Source organism: Bos taurus, chromosome 18 (genome assembly GCF_002263795.3).
Source record: "Bos taurus isolate L1 Dominette 01449 registration number 42190680 breed Hereford chromosome 18, ARS-UCD2.0, whole genome shotgun sequence".
NCBI classification, from domain to species: Eukaryota; Metazoa; Chordata; class Mammalia; order Artiodactyla; family Bovidae; genus Bos; species Bos taurus.
The window spans coordinates 54,945,780-54,970,541 of record NC_037345.1 but is presented as its reverse complement, the minus strand read 5'-3'; the positions used below and the strand labels follow the sequence as shown (position 1 = coordinate 54,970,541).

General features: G+C 39.8%; 2 protein-coding genes and 1 pseudogene across 2 annotated transcripts; 1 reads left to right on the top strand and 2 right to left on the bottom strand.

Moving 5' to 3' along the window:
• The first annotated feature begins 3,740 nt into the window (after positions 1–3,740).
• BOSTAUV1R404 (vomeronasal 1 receptor bosTauV1R404) lies at positions 3,741–4,712 on the top strand. The gene has a single exon (XM_002695192.3). The coding sequence runs from the start codon at positions 3,762–3,764 to the stop codon at positions 4,710–4,712; it is 951 nt and encodes a 316-aa protein (XP_002695238.3). The 5' UTR covers positions 3,741–3,761.
• An 8,771-nt stretch (positions 4,713–13,483) lies between these two features.
• Positions 13,484–15,473, bottom strand: LOC100847353 (vomeronasal type-1 receptor 2-like; annotated as a pseudogene).
• A 7,609-nt stretch (positions 15,474–23,082) lies between these two features.
• BOSTAUV1R403 (vomeronasal 1 receptor bosTauV1R403) lies at positions 23,083–24,085 on the bottom strand. The gene has a single exon (XM_002695191.3). The coding sequence runs from the start codon at positions 24,031–24,033 to the stop codon at positions 23,083–23,085; it is 951 nt and encodes a 316-aa protein (XP_002695237.2). The 5' UTR covers positions 24,034–24,085.
• Positions 24,086–24,762: the final 677 nt, after the last annotated feature.

The window sequence follows — 24,762 nt, the reverse complement described above, 5'->3', positions numbered from 1 at the left end:
GTAGATCTTGTGTTCTCACCAAAAATAAAGGAAAAAAAAAGAAATATGCTATGTGCGGTGATCAATGTGTTAATTAACTTGATTGTGGGAATCAGGTCACAATGTATATGATTATCAAACCATCACACTGTACACTTTAAATACATTACAATTTTATTTTTCAATTATACCTCAATTAAGCTGGGGGGAAAAATACCCACAATGGTTAACCCTGAGGGGAAGAGAAGACTATGATGATTTATAGAAGCATACTCAAATGTTCAGAGTTATTGCTAATTTTCTATCTGTTAAGCTGTGTTGTATGTGTGTATGCATTCTTTTCCCATTTTTATATTTTACATACAAAGAAAGGGAAAAGACTCCGATGCTGGGAAAGATTGAACGCAGGAGGAGAAGGGGATGACAGAGGATGAGATGGTTGGATGGCATCACCATCTCACGGTGATGGACGTGAGTTTGAGCAAACTCCAGGAGACGGTGAAGGACAGGGAAGCCTGGCCCTGCTGCAGCCCATGGGGTCGCAGAGTCTGACACGACTCAGCGACTGAACAACAACATCTTACATGTGTTATGAATGAAATATTGAGCAGTACAACTTTTTATTTAAGATGTAAATAAAAAAACATTTAAATCTTATTCTGCGGCTTTAAAATGAGCACTAGAGAGACCTCCTTGGCAGTCCTATGGTTAAGACTCTGCCCTTCTGCAGGGGGCGTGGGTTTAATCCCTGATTGGGAACTAAGATGCTGCATCCCCTGAGAGGTGGCCAAGGAAAAAGGAAAGAAAAAAGGGAGTCCACAGCACACTCTGTATGTTATACTCTTGAGTGATGCCTGTGTTAGTTGGATTACGATAAAACTCACTGCGCTGCATTATGCTCGCCCTTTATAGAATGTAAAGGAGCTGAAACACGCACAATGGACTCAGGAAGAAAAGTGAACGTGTCCTCTGAGGAGCTGCTCTGGAGGTCACCTTTTATCAGGTCCTAGGGGAATTTCCATCAGCGGAGTGGAAACTAACTTTGATCACTTGTCTAGATTCTGAAGTTTACTTTTTTGTTTACTTAATGATGTAGATCAACCTGGGAAAAGTACGTCCCCAGATCGTGCCTTTGCCCCCTTGTCAGTAAACCTAATAAGTTTACCAGGAGAATCATTTTGCATGTGGGAGAGCAATTTGCTGCCCCTCTGGGCGCATCAGGATGACCCCAACAGACAAGGTGCTAGAGACAGCAGGCGACAAGGGGGCCCGCTGGGAGGACACGCTCTGCCATCTGGTCCCTGATATACAGTCTTTGCGGGTCAGACCCGGCCTTTCCAAGGTGCTTCCACCTTCTTGGGGAATCTGACTGCTTTCCTTAAGGATCTAAAACACAGCCTCAAGAAAGAGACCGCGGTATGCAGACCTTTCCAGTATTCCCATCCCCCATCGGAAGCTTCCTTACTTTTTGTTTCAGATTTAATTTCCTGTTAATTTTCTGTTTGACAGAAATTATACTTCACCTTCTTCCTTACTTTATTGTCCCGCTTTCTCTTTTCTTCCATATATGCTGTTTTTACTTTCCTTTATTCTCTTGTTTCTGGGTATCTCATCGCTTTCCACTCTTATTTCATTGTCTCAGTTATGCTTCATTTAAAAACTGTATCAGATTTCTTCACTGTATTTTGACTTTGCAGTTTATTATTCACAATGATTTAAAAACTCCATACATTCCATGTATTGGCTATACCTCACCTTACTTATGTTTTCATTCTTTTTATTCTCTACACTTTATTTGCTTTTCATATACACTTGATATAATTTGATTCAGTGTCACTTTACTTCTTTTCTGTTTTTTGTAATTAAAAATTTTAATTGAAGTGTAGTTGATTTACCATGCTTCAGCTATATGGAAGAGTGACTCAGCTATACATATGTATATATATATATTCACATATATATATTTATTCTTTATCAAGTTCTTTTTCATTACAACTTATTATAAGATGTTGAATGAAGGTCCCTGTACTATGAAGTAGAACCTTGTTGTTTAGCTATTTAATATATAGTACGCATTTTATTTCTTTTTTAATCACCCGTTAATCTCACTTTTTACTGTATTGTCATAGATAATATACTTAATCTCAAATTATCATACCTTGTTTTCAAAATGCTTTATTCACAGACTAATTATAGCATTGTTTTTTAAGAGGTTTTACATGTTGTTATTGTATTCCTAGATTGAACAAATTTTTATATTTAAATGGTATCATTTTTTCAGATGTATTTTAAATTTCTTTTTACATTGGCATATAGAAATCCAAATGATCCTTACCCTCCCTTCCTTTCAGTAACCTTGAAAATCACTCTTTAAGAGTCTAATAAATAGGCCAATGATTTTATTGTTTTCCTAAAGTTTATATAATCTGTCAAAGATTAGATAGTGTCACTTTCTTTCCTACTATTATACATTTTACTTTCTTTAGTATAAAGTCCAGGAAAGAGTCATAAAATCACCATGAAATATAGAAATGGTGATAGCAGATAATTTTACTTACAGCCAATCTCAGTGGAAAAGCTTTCAATATTGAACACTTACTATGACACTGTAGACATTGTAGCTATTATCATCAAGGTAAAAATATACCTTTTTCTTTCTATGTAATTAAATATCTTTATCATCACTATAGGTTGCATTTTATTACATGATCTGATGCATATATTAAAGCCATCCTACATGTCTTGTGCCTTTAGTAGTCTGGATAATCATGCAGATAAGGTTTCCGATGTTAAACTTAATATCCGTGTTTGAGAGAATTATTTGGTCAAATGCTTGATTCTTTTTACACGTGGTGGACACAATTTTCCAGTTATTTTGTGTAGCTCTGTATTTCCTTTGGTTCTTGAAACAGTTCTGTAACTGTGGTTTTCACATTATCTTTGTTCAGTGTTGCTACCAAGCTTATGCCAACCTCATAATGTGACTAACGGCATGTTCTCCCTTCTGCCCTTAGCAGTGGTTCACCAGTACGATTTGTATCTGATGTGTTTGGCATGCTTCAACACTGAGATGTTTGAGAATTCGTCTGGAACAATTTTTGCTACTGTTCAATTTTATAATGACAAGGATTGCATATTTATGCTTTTCTATTATTCCAGTATCTTTGTTTGGTAAGTTAGGTCTTCTAGAAAGTTGCCCACAAATTTCTTAAATTTCCAATAATCACAGTATCGTGTTATTTTCTAATATTGACAACTTCTCCAGCACTCTCTTTAGAAAAATTTAATCTTGACATCATTTGTGCTTTCCCTAAGGGAAATGTTACAGTACCCCATAGATTTGTTGATTTTATGATTGTTCTGAAGGATCTAACTTTTCTATATGTTTTTACTTTCCATATGAAGTTTGTGATCAATTAACTTCTGCTTTTGCTTGTGTTGATTCCATTTATTTCTTTGTAGGATTAATTTGCTACTTCTTTGCTAGTGTCATTCTTTCTTCCTTCCTCCCTCCCCACATTTGAAATAGTCATTTGAATCCTATTCTCTTTACAAACCTAATTCTGTACTCTCAGACTTTTAAGAAACCCTGGAATTTAATCCCTGGAAATGACACATCTTGGCCTGAAACATGGAAGAGTTGAAACTACGAACTCCCTCTCCTTATGCTGAACCATCAGATACCATATTCTTTAAGAGGCTCTATTATTTATAATTTCAAAATATAATTGATTTTGCTTTCTTTGAAACCTGGCGAATCGAAGGAAAACATATAAAACAATATGAAGATAATGTTTTCAAGTGATGCAATCTTGGGGTTTTTCTTCATATCTCTGATTTGTATTGGGCTCATGGGGAACTTGGTGCTCTTCATACTATATATAGACACTTTCTTAACTCAGTCTTGCCTGAAAAAGCCCATTGATGTCATATTCATACACCTGACCTTGGTCAATGTTTTGACTATCTTGTTCAAGTTGATACCAGACGTCATGCCATCCTTTGGAGAAAGATATTTTCTGGACGATGTTGGTTGTAAGACAACTTTGTACATATATAGAGTTACCCGGGGTCTTTCCATCTGTACTACTGCTTTCCTGAGTGTGTTCCAAGCTATCACCATCAATCCTCTTAACTCTAAGTGGGCGTGGCTTAGATCTAAACTCTCGATGTGCATTTACCCCTCTTTCCTTTTCTTCTGGGTCATCAACTTGCTCATCTATATCCACATCATTGAAACTGTAAGGGCAAGGAACAATTTCACAACTGCTGGTCTTGGGTATTATACCATATACTGTCAAAGCAACCAGTTGCAACACCACTATTCAATGGCATTTTTGAATGCCATGGTGCTTCGAGATCTCCTCTTTGTGATCCTCATGATGTGGTCCAGCGTCTACATGGTGACCCTCCTCTACAAACACCGCCAGAGAGTCCAGCATATTCACAGCCTCAGCCTCTCTCTCCAGTCATCTCCTGAAATCAAAGCCACCCACACTATTCTTTTGCTGGTAGGTTGCTTTGTTTTCTTTTATTGCTTAAACAACTTTATGGCCTTCTACTTGCTTTATTTACCCACGAAAAAACCGGAAATGGAGAGAATTACTGGGATAATTTCCTCCTGCTACCCATCCCTGTGCCCTTTTGTGCTGATGAAAAATAAAATTTCCAAAATGACTTCCTTCCTTTCACGGGGGACAATTACCTTTTCTCAAAGAACATTTAGTAGATGATCTGATGCTTGTATCTTTCCACAACAGAGCACTCTCCAGCATGGACTGTTGAGCACTTAATTTGGGGTTAGTATAATTCCCATTGAGGTGGAAACTTAGAAATACCCTCGCATTTGAAATCTTCCAATGAAGAAGAGTACATAAATGTGAAATTAATAATTTTCATATAGATTCCTTAGTTAAATATACTATTATGTATAAATTAAAAGTATTGTAAATATGTCATTGAAACTAACTTTATCTGCTTGGTTTTGCTGTTTTCTGAAATGTGGCTGCTTAGAAATTTAAAATTACATGGTGATTGAGTTAATTTCTATTCAACACTGTTGCTCTGGGAAAAGTCATTTATGTATTCATTAAACATATAATTGCATGGTTTACTTTTTCCCAGCACTATTTTAGAGGTTGGGCATATGTTGATGAGTAACATAGGCCATATAGAGAATATTTATAGTATAGGAAAAGTATAAGGGTGTATGACAGAGCTTTAGAAAGACAGCAGGTTAGGAGAGCTGAGAAGGATAGGAATTTTACTCTTTTGCGTAGTTAAATGCCAGTGTTTGCTTTTCAACGTCTGCATATATTTATACATAATAATAGCTCCACTTATGTTATTGTGCGTGTATCATACTTCAATCCAATCTCTTATGAGAATTTTAATGAAATGTGTTCCTTCATTTTCAATAACTTTTCTTCAGGAAACAAGGCCCTTTGCGGAGTACTACACTATATTTGTTTTAAATAAATATAATTTGGCGAACTATTTCCTCAGCATCTGTTTATCATTTTCAGATTCTGCAATTTTGAGGTCTTTTATTTAATTCACTGTTCCATTTAAGTACCCAGAGATATGTAAGTGAAACGGTAACTTAAAATTTTGCATAATGACTTTTCATCATGGCTGATGGATTCTACATCGTCCAGACATCAGATTCTTCAGCTGAACCCTTTTCATTCAGTGGGTCACTTATATTTTATTTCCAGCTTCCCATGGTGCAGACAAGATATCAAACACCACGTTGATGGGTGCTTTTCCTCTGAAGAGATTTCGTTTTCTCCATGAGCTTTAAAATTAGTGCTTCATCCTTAAAGTCTCATAGGGTTTAAACTCTCTATGTAGTTTAAAATAGGTGTGTTTTTCATTGCTGCTTCTGATAGCCAGGAAGTTAGCTGAGAGTAACCGAGAAGCGGCCTGCTGCTGCTAAGTCGCTTCGGTCGTGTCCGACTCTGTGCGACCCCATAGACGGCAGCCCACCAGGCTCCTCCGTCCTTGGGATTCTCCAGGCAAGAACACTGGAGTGGGTTGCCATTTCCTTCTCCAATGCAGGAAAGTGAAAAGTGAAATTGAAGTCGCTCAGTCGTGTCCGACTATTCGCGACCCCATGGACTGCAGCCTACCAGGCTCCTCCGTCATGGGATTTTCCAGGCAAGAGCACTGGAGTGGGTTGCCATTGCCGTCTCCCGAAAAGCGGCCTAATAGCCGCCGAATCCCACCAAGCAATTTACCAGCCCTGCCCCTAATATTGGAGAAGGAAATGGCAACCCACTCCAGTATTCTTGCCTGGGGAGTCCCAGGGACAAAGGAGCCTGGTGGGCTGCCGTCTATGGGGTCGCACAGAGTCGGACAAGACTGAAGAGACTTAGCAGCAGCCGCAGCAGCCCCTAATATGTTCCCACCAGTTATCAAAAAAGTCAGGGGCAAGTAAAACAAAACAAAACAAAACAAAACAAAAACCCACCTGGAGAATGGTGGACCTTCCCTCCTCAGCACATGCACACACTTCACACCATTCTGTACTAAAGCAAGCTTGGTGGCCATTGGACTCACTACTTATAAATATTCTATGAATACTGAATACATGCATCTAATTGTAACAGACTGAATCATGAGAAGGACATGCACGGTAGAGCATCTTGGTATATAACCTGCAACTGTCAATCAAGGCTGTCAATCAGCGACACTCCCCCCCTCCCCCCCTCCCCCCCAGATTATTCAAATGATCCTGCCTTAAAACCTCGGTGACCCAGGGCCGTTTGCCTCCCTTTGCCTGGCCTACCTCTCTCTTGAGGTGTCCTCTCTTTCTTTGTTTGTGTGGGCTCAGTCGCTCAGTCCTGTCTGACTCTTTGCCGCCCGTTCTTTTTTTCCTTATAGTTAGTAAACTTTCTTGCTAGGGTAAGACCTTAGATTCTTCCTTGCGTCCTTACCAAGAACTGAGGCCCACAGGAGGGAGGGTCTCCAGACCCTCCTTCCACTAACACTTCTAACCAAGATGTGGTTTGGACATGCGTGTCAGATGAACTTCAAGTTAGGAAGTTGTCTTCCATTTTTAAATGATGGTCTCTTCTCCACCAGCTGTGTTATATCTCTGTGGAATTGTTACCCTCATTTAGCACAAGTGTTATTCCTCCTTAAAGGTCTCCACACCCTTTCTGTGACTTGTCTCCATTATAGTGCTTACCTCTTTGGTCATCACAATGTGATATTTTTTTCTTTGGCTTTGATCTACCAAACTCAACTGAGCATCTGGCATCTTCTTCATGTATCTACTAATTTTTTCCTTAATTTTTGTAATGAAATTAACATGCCAACGATTATGCCCTGCTATGAATTTTCAAAATAGACACAGCCAATGTAACCAGCACGCAGATCAAGAAACAGAACACTCATGCTCCCAGAAACCTTGGCATGCCCCTTCCCAGTCATTACCCGATAAGGGTAGCTACTAACTATCTGGAACTAATAACACCATCTACTGTAACATTTTTAGGTTAAATTCTCCTCATTTATTCTATAAACTTTTTTTTTTAAGCTGTATTTGAGTCTTTTCAAATACTACCTTAGATGGAATTCCATTCGGTGTCTTGGTTCCACCATGTGCATCAGCAAATCTCACCCCACATGCAACCCCAGAACTTTGGTTCCCATTATATTGTGTCTGGTTCTGCTTCCCTGGAGGTAACACCTAAGGTCAATAAATTCTAAATGTAACTCTGAAGGTTTCAAAGTATTCTGTACTATCAAAACAAATAGTTTTTTGGACTTCCATGGTGGTTCAGTGGATAGGAATCTGCCTGACTGCCAATGCAGGAGACATAGGTTTGATCCCTGGTTCCGGAAGAATCCACAGGCCTCTGGACAACTAAGCCTGTGTGCCACCTCTATTGAACCTGCGCTCTAGAGCTGGAGAGCTGCAGCTGCTGAGCCCATGTGTCCTAGAGTGCACTCCCCACAGCTAGAGAAGCAACTGCAGTGAGAAGCCCTCATTGGGCAACTAGAGAAAGTCCACACACAGCAACAAAGACCCAGCACAGCCAAAATAAATAAATATTAGAAACAGATTGCTGTCTTCCTAAAAAAGCAAGCAAAAACCCAAATGGTTTCTTGGCAAAGGGCAGTATTTTTACTTATTAATCCCCAACAACACCATTGAAAAATATTTAACTTGGCTTTATTTTTGTTGCAAAATATGATAAATCCTCCAAAAGTAGAATTCCAATCATCAGAACTGAAAATTTTACTGAGCAGTCTCTTGAAACTGGTTTACTTTTCAATCCATGACACAAAACTTTCTCAACAGTGGCTAAGTTAAATTGTATGCATCAAAAAAATAAATAAATAAATTGTATGCATCAGGCAACAGGCAGCTTTGCCATAAAAGCAGCAAAGTTGCTTACAACTAAAACAATTTTTTGTTTATATTTTCTTGGCTCATTTAAATTATATCTACTAAGTGAGTAAAGTGAAACAAAGATAAATAGCATATGATAATGTGGATGTAGAATCTAAAAAAAGTGATACAAATGAATTCATTTACAAAAGAGAAACAGACTCACAGACATAGAAAGCAAACTTGCCGTTACCAAAGGGGAAAGGTAGGGGGAGGGATAAATCAGGGTGTTGAGATTAGCATATATACACCACTCTACATAAAATGATAATCAACAAGGACCTATTGTATGGAACATTAACTCTACTATACATACATACATATATAAAAAATATATATATAACTGAATCACTTTGCTGTTAACAGCTTAAACATAGCATTGTAAATCAGCTATCTCCAAAGCAAAACAAAAATTAAATAAAAAATCATATTACACCTTAAAGCTGGAAGGTATTAATTATGTATGCTTTAAAAATACAGATAACATAAACAGTACAGAAAACTTTGGTGGAATATACATTTTTGTCTCAATACACTATCTAAATAAATCTATTTTCTTAAAATGAGACTATTAATCTCAAAATTATTTAAAATCAGCAACGCAAAAAATAGTATTAAACATATCTTTCTAAGAGACAAATAGCACAAGTAAAGTAAACATTTTGGCATTAAGTGTTTTCATTTGGTGGGGCATAAGATGTTGCATAGAGAAAACTTTAAATCTATTGTAAGCAGCCCACTATTACCCAGCAATTATTCACTTCTGATTTCTTATTAGTGGTGCCCTGAAAGTAAATATTTTCGTGGATGGACTTTTATATTTTACCTGTTGGTGCAGACTACTTTTTTTTTTTTTTGGTGTAGACTACTCTTGACATGACAAATAGACTAGGAGGCATTTGTTTCTCCAGCAAATATGGATTAATTTGGGACCATGCAACCATGGCGAGTCATGATAAGTTCTCGAATGGCAGGGAAAGTAGAGTACTTTCTAGAGAGGAAAAAGAAGTTGGTGTGGGGAGCGGGGGGTGGGCTACAGTCAACAAAGACTCTGCTGCTTTCATTGGCTGAGTCTTTACCTTTTTTTCTCATTGGGCTCTGCTATCTTTTTAGGGTGTGAGAGAGTCCCCTTCAGGTCCCCCGACTCTATTTAGTTGAGGTTGCTGTTTATTCTTTGTAACATTTCCCATTTTGATCAAGATCTTTCTTGGCTCTTGATGGATGGATGGATGAGAGGTAGAAACGTCTAGCTATGAAGTAAATATATATCCTAGGGATGTCATGTACAGCCTGGCAACTCTTATCAATAAGATTATACTGTACATTTGAATATTGCTGTGCTGTGCTTAGTCGCTCAGTCGTGTCCAACTCTTTGCAACACTATGAACTGCAGCCCACTAGGCTCCTTTGTCTATGGGATTTTCCAGGCAAGAATACTGGAGTGGGTTGCCATGCCCTTCCTTCTCCAGGGGATCTTTGTGACCTAGGGATTGAAGCCACATCTCCTACATTGCAGGTGGATTCTTCACCTGTTGAGCCATCAGGGAAGCCCACTGGCAGATATCTAGAAACCAAATAATTTAAAAGGAAATATAAATAGATCATTTGACCAAACTAAAGAAAGAACACAGAGATGGTTAGCTACATTCTTTATGTTGACTTTCCAAATACTAAATGTTGAGGAGAACTGAAAATATCATTGTTCTTAACATCTCATTTGTTAATTGGTATACATGGTTCACTTTAGAATCCAGCGACAAAATTGGACCCATTTCTAGATGTTACTTTTAGATTCACAGCTGCCAACCCACAGACTGTGTGCAAAGGTCTCCATTCTTCCACCCCCTCAACAATCCTTCTTATCTCTCACCATTTGATAATGGCTATCCTCAGAGGTGTGAGCTGATAGCTCATTGTGGTTTTGATTGGCATTTTTCTGATGGTTAGTGATGTTGAGTACCTTTTCTTGTTCCTGTTGGCATGTGTATGTCTTCTTTGGAAAGATGTCTATTGAGGCCCTCTGCCCATTTTTTAATTGGGTTATTTGTTTATTTGTAAGAAGCCTTTGACTGTGTGTATCACAATAAACTGTGGAAAATTCTGAAAGAGATGGGAATACCAGACCACCTGACCTGCCTCTTGAGAAACCTATATGCAGGTCAGAAAGCAACAGTTAGAACTGGACATGGAACAACAGACTGGTTCCAAATAGGAAAAGGAGTACGTCAAGGCTGTATATTGTCACCCTGCTTATTTAATTTATATGCAGAGTACATCATGAGAAACGCTGGGCTGGAAGAAGCACAAGCTGGAATCAAGATTGCCGGGAGAAATATCAATAATCTCAGATATGCAGATGACACTACTTTCATGGCAGAATGTGAGGAGGAACTAAAAAGCCTCTTGATAAAAGTGAAAGAGGAGAGTGAAAAAGTTGGCTTAAAGCTCAACATTCAGAAAACTAAGATCATGGCATCTGGTCCCATCACTTCATGGGCAATAGATGGGGAAACAGTGGAAACAGTGTCAGACTTTTTCTGGGCTCCAAAATCACTGCAGATGGTGATTGCAGCCATGAAATTAAAAGACACTTTACTCCTTGGAAGGAAGTTATGACCAACCTAGATAGCATGTTGAAAAGCAGAGACATTACTTTGCCAACAAAGGTCTGTCTAGTCAAGGCTCTGGTTTTTCCAGTGGTCATGTTGGATGTGAGAGTTGGACTGTGAAGAAAGCTGAGTGCTGAAGAATTGATGCTTTTGAACTGTGGTGTTGGAGTAGACTCTTGAGAGTCCCTTGGCCTGCAAGGAGATCCAACCGGTCCATTCTGAAGATCAGCCCTGGGTGTTCTTTGGAAGGACTGATGCTAAAGCTGAAACTCATGCGAAGAGTTGACTCATTGGAAAAGACTCTGATGCTGGGAGGGATTGGGGGCAGGAGGAGAAGGGGACCACAGAGGATGAGATGGCTGGATGGCATGACTGACTCGACGGACGTGAGTCTGAGTGAACTCCGGGAGTTGGTGATGGACAGGGAGGCCTGGCGTGCTGCAATTCATGGGGTCGCAAAGAATCAGACATGACTGAGCCACTGAACTGACTGACTGACTGAAGATGACTTATAAGCAGGTACATACAAGCCAGTCATAATATGCCACATCAACACACAATTCTTATAAAAACAAGTCAGGGAGTCAGGTTTTCTACCAACTAACAACAAATTCACAGATGCTGAAGATAAGTGAGGAATAATTTACATCAGGATGGATGTTCTACTTTTGACTCTTGCATTAGGCATGATCTGTGCTGCCCAAGATGAAGGAGACATACCTGGAAAGGAATATGTGGGCACTTGGAGAGGTAACTGTTTAAATATATGTGGCATTGTCTGCTGTGGACATGCAGGTGTATGTGTGTGTAGTGTTGGGTATAAAATTCAGAGTTTTATCTTGACTTGCCTCTATGGCAAAAATCAAAGCACTAGATTTGTGATTGAGCTCATCATGGCTTCCCTAGTAGCTCAGTTGGTAAGACCCAGGTTTGATTCCTGGGTCAGGAAGATCCCCTGGAGAAGGGATAGGCTACCCACTCCAGTATTCTTGGGCTTTCCTGGTGGCTCAGCTGGTGAAGAATCCTTCTGCAAGGCGGGAGACCTGGCTTTGATCCCTGGGTTGGGAAGATCCCCTGGAGAAGGGAAAAGCTACCCACTCCAGTATTCTGGCCTGGAGAATTCCATGGAGTGTATAGTCCATGGGGTCACAAAGAGTCGGACAGGACTGAGTGACTTTCGCTTTCACTTTCATCATAGTAAGTGGTGATGGAGTTTCAACTCTAAGCCACTAACTCACAATCCTTCATCCTATAGGAGCTTCCCTGGTGGCTCAGTGGTAAAGAATCTGCCTGCCAATGCAGGAGACATAGGTTTAATCCCTGGATCAGAAAGATTCCATGGAGAAGGAAATGGCAACCCACTCCAGTATTCTTGCTTGGAAAATCCCATAGACAAAGGAGCCTAGTGGGTTGCCGGTTCGTAGTGTTGCAAAGAGTTGGACACGACTGAGCATGCGTGCATGCAAATTCCATTCTACATGTAAGTGTAGAATCTTGCTTAATTTCCTGATCCTTGTTGTATTTTTAGCTTTGCTCCTGAGTAATGCAATGAAACAAAGTCTTTTCTTATTCCATGGTTGGGGTTGAGGAGTTTCCTGCAAAGAAGTGTGCACAGAGCAAAGGGTTTCCTAATATGAGTCAATATAAATGTTCTTTTTAGTGGGCTGGAAACTGGAGTACCATTTACTTGGCTGCCAACAATAAAAACATGGTAAGTGAAAATGGATTACTTAAGAATGGACTTCCGTTATATTATGGTGTCATCCAATGGTGATCTCAGAATCACCTTTTATCGAAGGTGGGTAGTTCATTGCAGAGATCAAAATGCAAAATAGTTTCAAGAGGCAAGAAGAGATAGAAACACACAGCTATGAAGGTCTGGAAACAAGGAAGATAGCTTTTGGGTTGAGATTTTCATTTTTCAGACTGAGAATCAGTGTGTGTGAGGACAAATGTGCAAAGATGCCAAAATGGGAAATCACATAGTCTGTTTTTGTCAACACTGAGTTCTTCCTTATGACTGGCCAGAGAGTATGGAGACAGAAATTGAAGCATGAGTTATGCTGTGACAGGGACATAGGATATTATGAGAATAACCATGGAGAGCTTCATTCATGTGAAGAAAACTCTTGTGGGTTTGAACAGAGGATTGAGACAATGTGGAAATCAAAAGAGAAACCCGGAAGGAGAACAAGGAAAGGCTATTGTTCAGAGCTGGCTCTAGCAAGGGAGTCAGCCACCATCACCAGCATTTAGCAGAGACTCAAAGGCAGGCAGAGTGGGAGAGCTCCTTAAAAGAAAAATAGGGAAGGCTTCAGGTAAGCCATGATGGGAGGCTGTTGGCCTGGGGCACTAAAATGGGTCAGCAGGTGAACTAGAAGGGGAGGGGGGTGAATATCTGGCTTTCTCCAGTTGATACTAAGTGGGAAGTCAAGGAAAAAATGATCAAATTATTAATCAAATCCTGGCAGTTTGGGGCCAATTATTCCAGACTTTATTGTTGGCTTCCTGCACTGGTTACTAGAGATGGTGGTAGAGACATGTAGAGACTGGACCATATCACGAGGAACACGAAGAGGAGATCTCAAATCACCATGACGCTCAAAAATTCCATTGAATTGTGTGGTGTGGCTTGCATAGGTTGACAGCAAATTTGGAAAACTCAGCAGTGGCCACAGGACTGGAAAAGGTCAGTTTTCATTCCAATCCCAAAGAAAGGCAATGCCAAAGAATGCTCAAACTACCACACAATTGCACTCATCTCACATGCTAGTAAAGTAATGCTCAAAATTCCCCAAGCCAGGCCTCAGCAATACATGAACCGTGAACTTAGATGTTCAAGCTGGTTTTAGAAAAGGCAGAGGAACCAGAGATCAAATTGCCAACATCCACTGGATCATGGAAAAAGCAAGAGAGTTCCAGAAAAACATCTATTTCTGCTTTATTGACTATGCCAAAGCCTTTGACTGCATGGATCACAATAAACTGTGGAAAATTCTGAAAGAGATGGGAATACCAGACCACCTGATCTGCCTCTTGAGAAACCTATATGCAGGTCAGGAAGCAACAGTTAGAACTGGACATGGACCAACAGACTGGTTCCAAATAGGAAAAGGAGGACGTCAAGGCTGTATATTGTCACCCTGCTTATTTAACTTCTATGCAGAAACGCTAGGCTGGAAGAAGCACAAGCTGGAATCAAGATTTCTGGGAGAAATACCAATAACCTCAGGTATGCAGATGACACTACCCTTATGGCAGAAAGTGAAGAGGAACTCAAAATCCTCTTGATGAAGGTGAGAGTGGAGAGTGAAAAAGTTGGCTTAAAGCTCAACATTCAGAAAACAAAGATCATGGCATCTGGTCCCATCATTTCATGGGAAATAGATGGGGAAACAGTGGAAACAGTGTCAGACTTTATTTTTTGGGCTCCAAAATCACTGCAGATGGTGACTGCAGCCATGAAGTGGCTTTCTCCTTGGAAGAAAAGTTATGATCAATTTAGATAACACATTGAAAAGCAGAGACATTACTTTGCCAACAAAGGTCCGTCTAATCTAGACTATGGTTTTTCTGTCGTCATGTATGGATGTGAGAGTTGGACTGTGAAGAAGGCTGAGTGCTGAAGAATTGATGCTTTTGAACTGTGGTGTTGGAGAACACTCTTGAGAGTCCCTTGGACGGCAAGGAGATCCAACCAGTCCATTCTGAAGGAGATCAGCCCTGGGATTTCTTTGGAAGGAATGATGCCAAAGCTGAAACTTCAGTACTTTGGCCACCTCATGCGAAGAGTTGATTCATTGGAAAAGACCCTGATGCTGGGAGGGATTGGGGGCAGGAGGAGAAGGGGACGACAGAGGATGAGATGGCTGGATGGCATCACCGACTCGATGGACATGAGTTTGAGTGAACTCCGGGAGTTGGTGATGGACAGGGAGGCCTGGCGTGCTGCGATTCATGGGGTCGCAAAGAGTTGGACACGACTGAGCGACTGAACTGAACTGAACTATTGCGAAATTGCGTCTGGCTTCTACAGTTTTAATGATGTGGATATAGATGAGCATGTTGATGACCCAGAAGAAAAGGAAAGAAGGGTAAACACACGTAGAGAGTTTTGATTTAAGCCATGCCCAATTAGACTGAATAGGACTGATGGTGATGGCTTGGTAGGCACTCAGGAGAGTGGTGGTACAGATGGAAAGACCCTGGGTAACTCTGTATGTATACAAAGTTGCCTTACAACCTATATCATCCAGAAAATATCTGTCTCCAAAGGATGACATGAAATGTTGTATCAAGTTAAACATGATATTCAAAATGTTGACCAAGGTCAAGTGTATGAATATTAAATCTATTGGATTTTTCATGTGATAATGAGTTAAGAAGGTGTACATATAGAACATGAAAAGCAATGAATTTCCCATGAACCTGACACAAATTTGAAACATATGGAAAAAACCCCAAATTTCATCACTTGTAAACATATCTTATTGATTTTAAATATATTAATTAGGTTTACCTGGTTTGTACTGAAACAAAATAGAGTATATTGGGAAATTATAATGGAGCTTGTTAAAGAAATTAATGACTGACAGTTCAGGAGGAGGACAGGGTGCGAAATGTTCCACTCTTCTGTATTTCAGGCCCCAATACGGAACTTTCAGAGACTGGATTCTTGAGAATTCTTGAGAACCTTAGAGAATTAGGTTTTATGAAGCAGGTGGAATTCAAATACTAACACCCTATTTCTAGTATATTGGGACTTCCTTGGTGGTGCAGTGGTTAAGATTCCATGCTGCCAATGCAGGGGGCGTGGGTTCAATCCCTCGTCAGAGACCAAAAGTTTAAAATAATAATAATAATATAATAATAATAACTTATATAGTATGTTACCTAGAACATATTGGGCCTATATGAAATTTGCATGTTAGAGGGCATTTTTTCTTAAAAGTATTAGATCCCAGCTTGTTTATCCCCCCAAATGGCCACAAGCCAACAACCATGCACTTGGCTTCAGCTTCCTCAGGTTTGGTAGACTCCATAGACATCCCCTGGAGAAGGAAATGGCAACCCACTTCAGTATCCTTGCCTAGAGAATTCCATAGACAGAGCTGGAGCTTGGCAGGCTACAGTCTATGGGGTCACAAAGAGCTGGATGGGACTGACTAACACACACATGCATAGATATCTACACAGGTTACCGCTTCACAAACTGACCTGGTTGACCAGATGTCCATAGATTCCTTTTTAATATCTGGATCAATATGTTTTAATATTCTAAATTTTCTGTAGAACACTGTATTCAACAGTTCTGGTGCATAAAAAGAATTGTGTGTGCATACAGTACATGTGTGCATGCTAACTCATTTCAGTTGTGTCTGACTCTATGCAACCCCATGGACTGTAGCCCACCAGGCTCCTCTGTCCAATGGGATTCTCCACGCAAGAATCCTGGAATGGGTTATCATGCCCTTCTCCAGGGGATCTTTCCGATCCAGGGACTGAATCTGCATCCCTTATGCCTCCTGCATTGGCGGGTCGGTTCTTTACCACTAGCGCCATCTGGGAAGCCCCATATAGTACATACATAAATGTAAAAATATAAGCACAAGGCCATATGGGCTTCCCTGGTGGCTCAGATGGTAAAGAATTTGCCTGCAATGCAGAAGACCTGGGTTCGATCCCTGGGGCAGGAAGATTCCTTGGGGCAGGAAGATCCTCTGGAGAAGGAAATGGCAACCCACTCCAGTATTCTTGCCTGGAGAATTCCTTGGACAGAGGAGCCTGACCGGCTATAGTCCATGGGGTTACAAAGAGTCAGACATGACTGAGTGACTAACACTTTTCACTTTTCAGTGAGACTGTTCCACTTTCCTCAGTTCAGTTCAGTCGCTCAGTCGTGTCCAACTCTTCGAAACCCCATGAATCGCAGCACGCCAGGCCTCCCTGTCCATCACCAACTCCCGGAGTTCACTCAAACTCATGTCCATCGAGTCGGTGATGCCATCCAGCCATCTCATCCTCTGTCGTCCCCTTCTCCTCCTGCCCCCAATCCCTCCCAGCATCAGAGTCTTTTCCAGTGAGGCAACTCTTCGCATGAGGTGGCCAAAGTATTGGAGTTTCAGCTTTAGCATCATTCCTTCCAAAGAAATCCCAGGGCTGATCTCCTTCAGAATGGACTGGTTGGATCTCCTTGCAGGCCAAGGGACTCTCAAGAGTGTTCTCCAACACCACAGTTCAAAAGCATCAATTCTTCGGCGCTCAGCCTTCTTCACAGTCCAACTCTCACATCCATACATGACCACAGGAAAAACCATAGCCTGGACTAGACGGACCTTTGTTGGCAGAGTAATGTCTCTACTTTAGAATATGCTATCTAGGTTGGTCATAACTTTCCTTCAAGGTAAGCACAAATACTATCAGGATTTAAAACGTTAAATGGATAGCAACACAGAAGCTGCAAATACTAGAAAATAATATGAAAGTATGATTAACTCTGTCAATAAATTTGGAAGTTTGGGAGATATGGACGAATACCTAGGAGTTAACTTACCAAAAGAAAGACATTTGTGTCATAGAAGGTCATACGTAGACAATGCTCCTCATGATCAAATTGAAGAGTGGGTAAAAATCATTCCATAAGAAATTCTAAAGAATGCTTGATGGTGAAGTATGGCAAACACTTCAGAAACAAATAATATATACAAACAACTGCTGAGGATAAAAAAATGGAGAACCTTCCATTAATCACATTATGAGATTAGCATGACCCTGGTAGCAAAACATAACTTATAATGAAAAGGACAATAATATGAGATTATTTCAGAAACCAAATTAAAAGCAATCCATCAAAATGATTGTAAAAATTGAGTCCACAATATGCAAAAAGAATCAAGCACTTTGCCATAGAATTATCCCTAACTGGAAGGTAATTTTAACATTTGAAACTTCATCTGTATGATTGCTCACAAGGAACAAAAATATATTGTCACTTCAGTGTATGTAAAAAAATCATGTGACAAAATTCAGTATGTACTTAGGATAAAAATGTTTAGTTATGTAGCACTAGGAAGGAATGATCTTGTACCCAGACAAAAATATTTACAATGGCAGTTGTTGCTCAGTTGTTAAGTCATGTCACACTCTCTGTGACCCCATGGACTGCAGCACAGCAGGCTCCTCTGTCCTTCACTATCTCCTGGAGTTTGCTCAAATTCATGTCCATTGAGTTGGTGATGCTATCTAACAGCAGCAGTAGTATTACATTAAAGGCTGTGTACTGAAAGCTTTTCCTTTGAGATCGGCTGTGAGTAAAAATATCTGCTTCATCACTTCTATTTTTCATGTTTCCAGGTTCCCTGAACTTTTTTTTTTTTTTTTGCCCAGCAGCATGGCTTTTGAGATCTTAGTTCTCTGACCAAGGATCAAACCCATGTCCCCAGCCATGGAAGCACAGAGTCCTAACCACTGGACCACGAGGGAAATCCCTCCCTGGGCTTTTTGGTAAAGAAAGAAGCAAAAAATTAGAAAGAATTATTTACCACTATCTTTTATCATTAAAATATTCTGTAAATTTTAAGAAGGGAACTGATATAATCATTGGTTAAATGATTAGAATTTTTAAGAACAATTTTCAAGAGTCCTGAAGAGTCAGAACAAAAATCATTTGGATTTCTATATGCCAGCATGAAAATTTTTAAATGCAATTTAAAAAATAGCATCGTTCACAAACCATGAAAATTTGTTGAACCTAGGAATTAGTACATAATAAGAAATGTATTGGAGAAGGAAATGGTAACCCACTTCAGTATTCTTGCCTGGGAAATTCCATGGACAGAGGAGTCTGGCAGGCTATTGCCCATGAGGTCGTAAAAGAATTGGACATGACTTAGCGACTAAATAACAAGAAATGTACAAAACCTCTAAGAAGAAACGATGTTATCAATTAATGTAAATGTGACTCAAGTACTCTAAAAATAAAATTAGCATATTATAATTTGAAATAAAGGGTATTATAAAAATAGAGTGATGCGGGGGAAAACAAAAGCAGGTATAACAGAAGATTGTAAAAATGAGAAATTAAATGAACCTGAGAGGCATGACATGATATCAAATATAGATAAATATCAACTAAGGTGTAGAGTATAAAGGTGAAAAGTGAAAGTAAAGCATAAAATAAGGAGCAGTATTAGCCAATACATGGAATGGTTTGGAAATTTCAAATGTCAAAATACAATGTAGGAAGTGTGATAGATATAGTTTTAAAGTAAAATATATTGTGAATAATAAAATAATACAGGGCAGGTATAGGAAATACTAAAGAAAAAGAATGAAGAAATGAAAAGTAATATCTATGGAGGAAAGGAGAGATAGTGACAATATCATGAGAAAAAAGATAAAATACAATCATATCAAACAGAAAATTGATGGAGGATTAAATTTGAAATTTAAAAGAAAGGCAGTCTCTGTAAGGAAGCTTAGGATGGGGAATGGGAATCTTGAAAAGATTTTCGTGCCTCTCTCTTGTCAAAACTGAGTATCTCAGATCCTTATTAAAAGCAGCCAGCCTCTGCAAAAAACAAGAGGCTTCTTGGAAAGGCTGGGTCTGACCTGCAAAGCCTCTCAGGGGTTCCCCTTGTCACCTGCTGTCTCCAGCATCTTGTTGGGGTCATCCTGATGTGCCCAGAGGGGCAGCAAATTGCTCTCCCAGATGCAAAATGATTCTCATGGTAAACTTAATAGGATTATTGATGAGGAGACAAAGTCATCATCTGAGGATGTAATTTTCCCCCCAGTTGAACTGCATTAAAAAGTAAACTTTAGAAAATTAGAAATCAAAGTTAGTTGCCACTCCACTGATAGAAACTCCCCGAGGACTTGATAAAACCTGACCTCAGAGCAGCTCTTCAGAGCAGAAGTTCACTTTTCCAATTCCCTTGTTGTGCTTCCTCTTTTAAGGCTTTCTCCCCGCCAAGAGCTGCTAGCTCTTGTGAAGTGTAATTGGCACTGTGTAAGTTTAACTCTGTAAAGTCTGCGATCCACGGGGTCGAGAAGAGTCGGACACAACTTGGCGACTAAATCCCAACAACAAAAATTTAAGGTCTACAGTGTGTTGTTTTGATGCAAGTGTTCATTGCAAAATGATTCCCATAATAAAGTTAGCTAGCATCTCAATACCTCACAGAATTAGCATACTGTTAATAATGAGAACATTGGAGACCCACTCTCTTAGCCACTTTCACATATACAGTACAGTATTGTTAACTATAGTAAACTCCAATACTTTGGCCACCTGATGTGAAGAGCCGACTCATTGGAAAAGACCCTGATGCTGTGAAAGACTGAGTCCAGAAGAAGGGGGCGATAGAGATGAGCTAGTTGGATGGCATCATCGACTCAATGGACCTGAGTTTGAACAAACTCCAGGAGATAGTGAAGGACAGGGAAGCCTGGTGTGCTGCAGTCCCTGAGGTTGCAAAGAGTGGGACATGACTTAGCAACTGAACAACATGTACTATAGTAACCATGCTGCCCTTTAAGCTCCCCAGAATCTATTCATCTAAGAAATGGAAGCTCATACTCTTCAACTCAGATATCCCCATTTCCCCCACACCCCAGCCCCAAACAACCACCAGTCTGATCTCTGCTTTTATGAGTTTGGCATATTTAAATTCCACATATAAGTGAGATCATACAGTATTTGTTTTTCTCTGCCTAGTTTGTTTCACATAGTATAATGCCCTCAAGGTCCATCCACACTGTGGCAAGATTTTCTTCATTTAAAAAAAAATTTTTTTTATTGAAGTATAGTTGATTTACACTGTTGCATTAATTTCTGGTGTATAGCTAAGCGATTCAGTTATATACATACATACTTTCTTTTTTATATTGTTTTCCATTACGGTTTATCCCAGGATATTGAACCCAGTTCCCTGTGCTCTACAAAAAACCTCGTTTACCCATGATATATGTGATAATTTGCATCTACAAACCCCAACTGTCAGTTCATCCCTCCCCTTCTTCAGTTTTTAATAACTGATAATATTTCAATATAGAGACAGGAAAAATATATATATACGTATACCACATTTTATCCACACATTCATCCACTGATTAACACAGAGCTTGTTTTGATATCTTGTTGTTCAGTTGCTAAGTCATGTCCGACTCTTTTCGACCCAATGGACTGCAGCACACCAGGCTTCCCTGTCCTTCACTATCTCCCAGAGTTTGCTCAAACTCATGTCCATTAAATCAGGGATGCCATCCAATCATCTCATCCTCTATTGTTCCCTTCTCTTCCTGCCTTCGATCTTTTCCAGCATCAGGGTCTTTTCCAGTGAATTGACTCTTTGCACCAGGTGGCCAAAATATTGGAGCTTCAGCTTCAGTATCAGTCCTTCCAAAGAATATTCAGGATTGATTTCCTTTAGGATGGACTGGTTTGATCTCCTTGCTTTTCAAGAGTCTCTTGGGTATATGAATAATGCTACAAAAATGGGGTACATACATCTCTTAAAGATGGTAATTTCATTGCCCTCAAAATAAACCCCAAAGTGGGGTTAGTGTATTCTGTGGTGCGTGTTTGCTCAGTCTGACTCTTTGAGACCCTATGGACTGTAGCCCTCCAGGCTCCTCTGCCCATGGAATTTCCCAGGCAAAATTACTGCAGTGGGTTGCCATTTCCTACTCCAGGGAATCTTTCTGACCGAGGGATTGAGCCCACATCTCTAGGGATTGAGCCCACATCTCTCGCATCTCCTGCATTGGCAGGTGGATTCTTTTCTACTAGTGCTGCCCTGGGAAGCCCTCTGTCTTATACATAGTAGTGTGCATATGTTAATCTTATTCTCCTAATTTATCCACTCTCTCCCTCCCCTTTGGTAATCATAAGTTTTATTTCTATGTTAAAGTTCAATTTTAAAAGCTCATAGAGAACATGAAATTTCTTCAAAGGAAAAGAATCACTCATTTCATTTGCACCAGGGAAAATTGGAAGTCGGGGGAAAGTGAACTATTATGGGTTAAGCCCATAATCCTATGCCTGGGCAAAGCAGAATACATCAAACATTCTGAACAAAGATTCAAAGTCTATGTCACTTTCATCATAACCCTGAGGACTTAAAGCAAACAAGGAATTGACTGAACAAAGGCTTCAAAACCACACAAGCTGAAGATGAAGAAAAATGCTGCAGAACAAAGAAATGTGCAAACTCCATCTATTTAAAGCAAATGTTGCAGCAGAGTAGATAGGAAAGTGTCAGGCTGTGTTTAATAAAGAATTATTGAAAAGGGAGGGACACATTTCATTGACGTTATCATCACATAGCGTATTGAAAACTGCAAATACATGAGCACAGCATTCGCGGGATTATTTTCGTGGATAGATTCCCACAGACACTGAAAGACACATCCTGCAGGGCGCTGTGCGTTAGGGTGACAGCCCCAGCACTCCCGATTCATTTATCCTGCTCAAATTATTGCTTTCCTTTTAAGAAAGATTTATTTTAGTGAAATATTGTTAACTTACAATGTTGTGTTAGCTGCTTGAATAATTTATAGCTCTATCACGTGGATTTACATTTTTTAGAGAGCATTGCATATAATCTCCCCAGTAATTATATTTTGCCTGTGTTAATCACCCATGCATGCCCCACTCTTTTGAGAGCTTAGAACATGTCTAATGCCTAAACATGCTATATCTATTTGTTAAATAGACAAATGACTTTCCCTAGAGCAGTGCACATTAATAGAAATATAAGGTGGGTCCCAAATGTAATTTTAAACCTTCTAGTAGCTGCAGTTTAAAAAAAAGTAAAACAAAGCAGATTATTTAATGATATGACTATACTACATTTTGCTTAACCCAATTATTATAATAGAAACAAGTAATCCATATGAAATAGGAAAATTATTAACGGGATGTTTATGTCCTCTTCTTCCTTGTGAGATTCAAATCTGTGTGTATTTTTAATTTACATTTCATCTCATTTTAGCCGACTAGCCCCATTTTAAGGGTTCAAGAGCCATGTGGCATTTTCTTCTTTATATAAATTATTCCAGAGACCCCCTACATTGCCTGCGGGTATCAGGTCATCTCTTCACTGTTCTTCGAGAAAAGGTCATTCTCATCTTTGAAATGGAAGAAATACATTTGGAAACAATTTTATTATTTTTCATCAGCACAAAAGGGCAGATCACTGGATAGCAGGAAGAAATTATTCCATTCATTCTCTTCAGTCTCCAATTTTTCTCATGTCTATAAAACAGATAAAGGGTAATAAAATTGTCTGAGAAATAAAAGAAGACAAAGCAGCTGACTAGGAGAAGAATGATGTGGGTGGCTTGGATTTCAGGAGAGGGCCGGGGAGAGAGGGTGGGGCTGTGAATATGCAGGGCTCTCCGGCGGTGTTTGTAGAGAAGGGTCACCATGTAGAGACTGGACCACGCCATGAGGCTCACAAAGAGGAGATCTCGAATCAAGATGACACTCAAAAATGCCATTGAATAGTAGTGGTGTTCCAACTGGTTAGTTTGGCAATATAGTGTGGAATACCCAGAACCAACAATTGTGAAGTTGAGATTGGCTACTACTGTTTTGATGATGTGGATATAGATAAGCATGTTGATGACCCAGAAGAAAAGGAAAGAGGGGTAAATACACGTAGAGAGTTTCAATTTAAGCCACGCCCATTTAGAATGAACAGGACTGATGGTGATGGCTTGGTAGGCACTCAGGAGAGCGGTGGTACAGATGGAAAGACCCCGTGTAACTCTGTGTGTGAACAAAGTCGCTTTACAACCAACGTCGTCTAGAAAGTGTCGTACTCCAAAGGATGACATGACATCTGGTATCAACTTGAACATGATGGTCAAGACATTGACCAAAGTCAGGTGTATGAATATGACATCAATGGGCTTTTTCAGGTGAGACCGAGTTATGAAAGTGCACATTTTTAACTTGAAGAGGACCGAGTTCCCCATGAGCCCAATACAGATCTGAGATATGAAGAAAAATTCCAAAATTGCATCACTCGCAAGCATTATCTTAATCCCGTTTTATGGCTGTCATTAGGTCAACCAGACTTCAAACAAAGCAAAATAGATTATATTCTGAAATTATAAATTATAGGGTCTGTTCAACTTTTCTGTATTTCAGACCCACATATGGTGCTTTCAGAACTGGACTACAAGGATTCTTGAGAATCTTTGAGTACAGAATTCAGTTTCATGAAGAGGGTGTAATTCAAATACTAACATTAATTCTAGTATATTACCTATGGCATGTTGGGCATATTAAAAAAAAAGACAAATTTTAATTTGCATCTTAGAAGGCATTTTAAAGAACATTGATTTACTTGGCTGCACTGGATCTTAGCTGCGGCACGTGGGATCTAGTTTCCTGACCAGGGATTGAACCCAGGCCCACTGCATTGGGAGCATGGAGTCTTAGCCACCGGAGCACTAGAGAAGTCTCTAGAAGGCATTTTTGGCACATATATACAATAGAATTCTTTTTGTGTGCATGCTAAGTAGCTTCAGTCGAGTCTGACTCTTTGCCACCCATGAACTGTAGCCCACCAGGTTTCTCTATCCTTGGGATTCTCCAGGCAGAATACTGGAATGGCTTGCCCATGCCCTACTCCAGGGGATCTTCCCTACCCGGGGATCAAACCAGTGTCTCTTTGTCTTTTGCATTGCAGGTGGGTTCTTTACCACTAATGCCACCTGGGAAGCCCCAGTAGAATACTACTCGGTCATGAAAAAGAACTG

What these genes read in the sequence shown, in the direction of transcription:
- BOSTAUV1R403 (XM_002695191.3), bottom strand. Translation starts at nt 24,033, where the DNA reads ATGCTTGCGAGTGATGCAATTTTGGAATTTTTCTTCATATCTCAGATC.
- BOSTAUV1R404 (XM_002695192.3), top strand. Translation starts at nt 3,762, where the DNA reads ATGAAGATAATGTTTTCAAGTGATGCAATCTTGGGGTTTTTCTTCATA.